The following is a 6308-nucleotide window of genomic DNA, read 5'->3' as shown; positions in this document are numbered from 1 at the left end:
TGATACATCAGAGGAGAAATGGTTTACAGTGTGTGGACTACAGTGGATTGAGCAGGACTGAGTGAATTAGGATAGTCTGATATTCTGAACATGGTTTCTACTTAAATGCTTCTCCTGGGGCTTGCATCTTACGTACAGCACCTCAAAGATTCATTGCAATTGTTTCTCAAATATTCATTGTAATTATTTGTCAGTAGCCATCAGCTAAGAACAGTGCATGGTACCAGAAAAAGGGGAGAGGAGAAGCAATAACAAAAATAAAATCAAAGTGAAAATATGGGCCTCTTCAGAGGAGTAGTACAAGCCTTATTCACTTCTTCAGGAATACTTAAGTCTCATGGCTATTGTTATTTATTATATCACTATAATACAATATGACGGCACAGCATGAGTATTACTTCCCTCCCTATAGGATCTTACTTTCTTTTGGACAGAAACAGCCAAGACCACAAAGACACAGTGGCCTGGCAGCCTGCACTGATGTCTAGGATCACACACACCACATTCATCTAGTGCCAGAACCTCCATCAAAACATTTTATGTCTGCTTCCTCAGCTGGCAGGAACTGTCTTCATTTTCCTCAATAAACTTCACATAAATGTGATGCAGATCTTTGAAAATGAGTACAAATTCATAAAGAGAAGAAAATATGTTTATAAAACTCCAAGTCTAACACAAGTACCTTGAGGCTTTTAGGCAAATAGTCTTCGTCCCAAAAACAGATTCCAGGTTGGTCTGCCAAAACCTACTGGTGGTCTTCTCTGGAAGAAAATGCCTACAGCCCTACCTTTCCCCTCTGCTTCCCCCTGACCCAGGTAGAGGAATCCCTTGTTGGAAGGATGAGATGACCCCAGGATGTATGGAGCCCATGGGGGTTGGTTCCACCTGTGAGCATCATGCCCCTGGCCATCCTTCTTGGCTCTCCTCAGCCTCCCCTCTCCCTGCATGGCCACTGCCAAGGGTCCCTGTCCCTGTGGCTCCAGCCTTGCGCCAAGCTCCTCCTTTCACCCATACCAGCTTGCATGCATGGCTTTGGCTTAGGAAACTTAATTCACATTAAATAAAATGCAAAAGGTGAGTACCTTCACAGATTACACCAGCATCTTCCTTGTGGTAGCAGTCACGCACGCCCAGCCCCCTGTGAGAGCACTGCTCCAGGGAGAACTTGTTCCCTCTGTGTGCCATGTTGTCCAGGAGAATATCTTCTGCGCCTTCCCCAAAAAAGGCATCGATTTTGGCTGAGACAGCAGCTCTGCAGCCCAGCTGCCTGCACACAACTGTGGCATCCTTCGTGTCCCAGCTATCATTGCAGACAGTTGCCCAGCTCCGGCTGTGAAAGACTTCAAGGCGTCCCAAGCACGTGTCCCCTCTGTTCACCAGTGTCAGGGACATGTCTTGGAAAAGCAGAGGGAAATGCATGGGCGCTCAGCAGCGTCAGAAATGGGCTTTCCAGGTGCATTTATCCAATAACAGAAGCTAACTTTGTTGTGTTGCACAAAAAGTGTCAAAAAAAATTAATCTTATTGTAATAAGCCACATTGTATCAGTTCATCAGCTACCACAAATCCTTGCTCTCATAGTGTGCCATATACACCTGTGAGTAAATATAAAGGCTTTTTTTCTCTTTCAGGCGCTGACATATGTCTGTAGCTAACATAACCATTCCTAGTGATACCAGTATTATTTAACAGCAAAACTCTTAGATTAGCCTCAAGCATCTCAGAAACTCATCTTACATGCATTTACTTGCTTTGAAAATTTTACCTATATATTTTTGCCTTCTGACCAGTGGTTAAATTGCTATACAAAATATATCAGCTGTGAAAGCTTTGCAAGACCCATCTAGGGAAGATCTCATCAGCTGGAACAGGCTTTGTTGTGACCAGGGGAATAACTGGCTCTAGGAAAGGAAACAGAAAAGTGGATTTCCAGTTTTAGTGCAGAGGATACTTAATAATATTCTTCAGTTACTATGTGGGGAAAAAAGAAAACAGTAGTGATATAAAACAACCCATTCATTTCTGGAAGCATCATCACCAAAAGGGAGAAGGCTACAAACCCTTTTTAAAATGTCAGGTTTAGTGGTTGCAGTTACCTTGCAGATGTAATCTTTAATTGTTTTAGGTGTGGGATATACTCACCCAGGAGACACATGTCTGCTTGGGTCATGTGTTTAACTCCACTTGAGGTCTTTACTAAAAAACTGAACTCTATTAAACTTTTGCTTGATTTTTCCCCAGGGAAAGGTATCCCCTTTCTGTAAACCAGCTATCTTTATGCCAGGTCTCATCCACAACCCATTTCAGCCAGTTACGTTTCACCTTGGACATTTCAGGCTCATAAAGTGTCCGCTGCATGGATGAGGTTTGTCCATGGACCACCACTTGCTGTGGCACTGGCCACACAGAGGCTGCAGTGACTCGGGCTCTCCAACGGCACACATGTTTCCAGTCAGAATACAGAATTGTTGGAAAACTGGGAACTGATTTGGAAAAATCTTAAAGGAAGCTACTAAAAATAATTTCCTACTAAACACAAGAAAAGGAAATTTGATTTACTAGTCATAGTTCATAATTTATGGGAAATCAGGACTAGGAGGACTGAAATACAATAGCGATGATGTAAAATTATGCTTCAAATAGTAACGCATAAAGTAGTCGGGTAATAGAGTAGGAAATGGCATCAGATAAGGTTGACAATGATCTTCCAGGTAGCCAAAGGATTTGAGAAATAAAATGGAAAAATAAAACACAAACCCATGTGAATAAGCTACATGAGTTAACCAAAAGAAAAAAATGTGGTAAAACACAGCAATTCTCATAGGCCTTGGTTTCATGCCTGCAACAATCCCACTAAAAGAAACAAGTTGTGCATCAAAATCTTAGCTGCAGGCAAAGTGCATTGCTCACAAAGCGATAGTTTACAAATGTGCTAGGTACCTGCACAAACAACGCTGGCATCCTCTTTATTCCTCTTTATGCTGGCAGTTGTGGACAGTGATGCCTCTGTGGGAGCACGTCCGCAGGCTGTCTTCATCCCCTCTGCACCGCACATCATCAAGGACGATGTTCCCAGAGCCTGGACCGAACTGGGCTTTGGACACAGCTAGCAGAGCTTTTCCACACCCCAGCCTCCTGCACAACAACTTGGCGTCCTCCAGCTCCCAGGTGGCGTTGCAGACCATCCCCCAGCTGCCATTGTAATGGAGTTCTATGCGGCCGGAGCACCGGCTGTCACCGCCTGCCAGTCGCAGGGACAGAGCGGAGGTATCTGCTGCGGAGAAAGAGCCCGCGCAGTGCATCGGTTTTTATCCGGGGTGGTGGCACAGCCTGTCTTCAGGCCAAGTACCGCCCCAGTGAAGACAGGAGCAGGTAGCCCACAGCGTAGTCTGTTCTGATAGAGGATCCTCCCTGTAGGATAGGTATGATAAATGATCAAACCAATCTTTCTACATGCAATACCCAATGGGCATGGACACCGTCCCCTTCCACATTGTGCTGATTTCTGGGGAAACCGATCCTCTCCCGTGCAGCTTGATGCCACCTCTTCCCACTTTGTGCAACAAAGGGAAGGTTTTCTACCTTTTGTTTACCATCATTCTGACCTATACTGTAATGCTGTCCAAAGGACAAACACAAACACCTGGGGCCAAACTTTTCCTGGGATATCTTGCAATCTAAGGGATATGGTTTGGGTTGGGTTTTTTTTTAATTTTCCTTCCTTCCTTCCTTCCTTCCTTCCTTCCTTCCTTCCTTCCTTCCTTCCTTCCTTCCTTCCTTCCTTCCTTCCTTCCTTCCTTCCTTCCTTCCTTCCTTCCTTCCTTCCTTCCTTCCTTCCTTCCTTCCTTCCTTCCTTCCTTCCTTCCTTCCTTCCTTCCTTCCTTCCTTCCTTCCTTCCTTCCTTCCTTCCTTCCTTCCTTCCTTCCTTCCTTCCTTCCTTCCTTCCTTCCTTCCTTCCTTCCTTCCTTCCTTCCTTCCTTCCTCCCTCCCTCCCTCCCTCCCTCCCTTCCCTTCCCTTCCCTTCCCTTCCCTTCCCTTCCCTTCCCTTCCCTTCCCTTCCCTTCCCTTCCCTTCCCTTCCCTTCCCTTCCCTTCCCTTCCCTTTCCTTCCCTTCCCTTCCCTTCCCTTCCCTTCCCTTCCCTTCCCTTCCCTTCCCTTCCCTTCCCTTCCCTTCCCTTCCCTTCCCTTCCCTTCCCTTCCCTTCCCTTCCCTTCCCTTCCCTTCCCTTCCCTTCCCTTCCCTTCCTTCCCTTCCCTTCCCTTCCCTTCCCTTCCCTCCCCTCCCCTCCCCTCCCCTCCCCTCCCCTCCCCTCCCCTCCCCTCCCCTCCCCTCCCCTCCCCCTCCTCTCCTCTCCTCTCCTCCTTTTCTCTTCTTCTCTCTTATTCTCTCTTCTCTTCTTCTTCTCTTCTTCTCTTCTTCTCTTCTCTTCTCTTCTCTTCTCTTCTCTTCTCTTCTCTTCTCTTCTCTTCTCTTCTCTTCTCTTCTCTTCTCTTCTCTTCTCTTCTCTTCTCTTCTCTTCTCTTCTCTTCTCTTCTCTTCTCTTCTCTTCTCTTCTCTTCTCTTCTCTTCTTTCTTCTCTTTTCTCTTTTCTCTTTTAAATAATGGCTGGTTCAGCTTCTATTCCCATCCTTGCTAAGCCTCTGGCATAACAGATGGTTGGCACAGCATCATTTCCCCAGAATAGTAGAACAGCTACCTCTACAGAGCAGGCTCGTTTCTGAGAGCTGGGTACTTATGGAATACTCCACACATTTATCTTGCTTTCAGAGGGAAAGGCTTTTAGAGATCTGAAGTTCCAAATTAGTTTTATGGGCCTGGAGTGTATTTTTCTTTCAGAGAAAGAAATCAGAGACACTGCCGACAACATAATTGAGTTCCTCCTAGTTTGTGGCCATCATAAACTGTACCAAGTATACACACCTGTCTTACTCCTCAGTGGGTCAGTAATTACAAGGTTTTCATTTTGGGACATTTTGCTGTCACCTGGTGGCCATTTGTAGCCAACTAATGCCCATCTATTCAGAATGAGGGCTGTGTTTCCTAGGTCACTGTTTCTCCTTAATTCCTTTTTGCTGACCATGATCAAAGCTCCTTTCAGCCGAGTACCATGCTTATCATTTACTTTTGCAAAAGTTGGCTGTAAAGAAATGCCAGCAGCAATGTGCTTGGCTCACTTCCCAAGATCTAGGTCTAAACTTCTACAAGACTGCCAAATATGACTTCAGGGAGATAAAAAGGTAATTGAGACAAAAGATAATGAACCTTGTCATCCAAGCATTGAGTATTCACCAGCCATTGTGAAAGGTGTTAAATAAAAAAGTTTAAGAACTAGACTACATTAGCTATCTAAATCCAGATTAAAAATTCGATATTCCAGATCTTGACTTAAATTACAGGCAGAAATAAATTTGTTGTGATTCATCTGATATTAAAAATGGGTTTTTTTGGGAGGGAAGCATCTTTCTTACTAAAGTTTCTAAGTAAATGAAGTATTTCAGTAATCTGAAATACAAATATCAATCTGAAATTTTGGAGGCACTTTTTCAGAAAGTAAAGGACTGATTAAGAAACTGTGTTATCAGTCTGCTAAATAACTGGAGAGGCAGAGGTCCAACTGAGGGAGATGAGTGCAAATGCCTGGCTCGGCTCCTTAACATTTCTGGAGCTTTTATGAATCTTGGACACACAAAATCACAATGATCTGGACACTTTCAGTTTACAAAATTTTAAGTGTAGTATTTATAGCTACAGGTTCAGAGGTATTAATCATTAAAAGAATATATTCCTGATATGTCCTGACAGCCTGCTACTTTTAAAGTGAAGATGTTGTAAGGGGTGTGGGGGCTGTTCCTTCACAGAGATGTTTAATTTGTATTTGCCTGCTATCAATATTTTAGAGATTTACATGGTCAGAGCTTAATCCAGTTGAAAAACCCAAAGTAACAGAATATTCATTTTACATAGCACTCGCAAAATGCCTGTTCTTACCTTGATGAACTGTGGTTGGAATTTCGGGAGCAGATGTGCCATTTTCCTCTGTGACAACAGTGGAAGCAGAAGACATAACTGAGGCCAAGAGAAAGTTGAGGAAATAAAAAGGAGAGAGTGGCAGCAATTGGGAGTGAACATATGAACTGAAATCTTGATGAATAGAAGTAGGTTTGGGCTGTGCAGGGCAAAGAGTCAATGCATAGCCCTTTATTTCTGAGACACGCACCTTCCTTGTCTCACCTTCCTTGAGTGTTGTTGTCAAGGTTCCTGGAGCAGATGGTGTCTCAGTCCCTGCTGGGCTTGAGCTGGGTGCAGAGG

At 44.3% G+C, this 6308-nt stretch overlaps 1 protein-coding gene across 1 annotated transcript in view; it reads right to left on the bottom strand.

Annotated features, from left to right (window-relative positions):
- Positions 1 to 2965: 2965 nt before the first annotated feature.
- The window catches only part of LOC104047607 (deleted in malignant brain tumors 1 protein), a 55928-nt gene continuing 52585 nt past the window's right edge, over positions 2966 to 6308 (bottom strand). Inside the window, exons 12-13 of the mRNA XM_064464483.1 lie at positions 5988 to 6065; positions 2966 to 3273 (exon numbers count right to left, since the gene is read on the bottom strand). Of these exons, the coding sequence (XP_064320553.1) occupies positions 2966 to 3273; positions 5988 to 6065 (386 nt within the window). The remainder of the gene's footprint in view (positions 3274 to 5987; positions 6066 to 6308) is intronic.

The sequence above is a fragment of the Phalacrocorax carbo genome, chromosome 12 (genome assembly GCF_963921805.1).
Source record: "Phalacrocorax carbo chromosome 12, bPhaCar2.1, whole genome shotgun sequence".
Classification (NCBI taxonomy): domain Eukaryota; kingdom Metazoa; phylum Chordata; class Aves; order Suliformes; family Phalacrocoracidae; genus Phalacrocorax; species Phalacrocorax carbo.
Note: the sequence above shows the minus strand (reverse complement) of the source record. Positions and strands in the feature narration are given on the sequence as shown.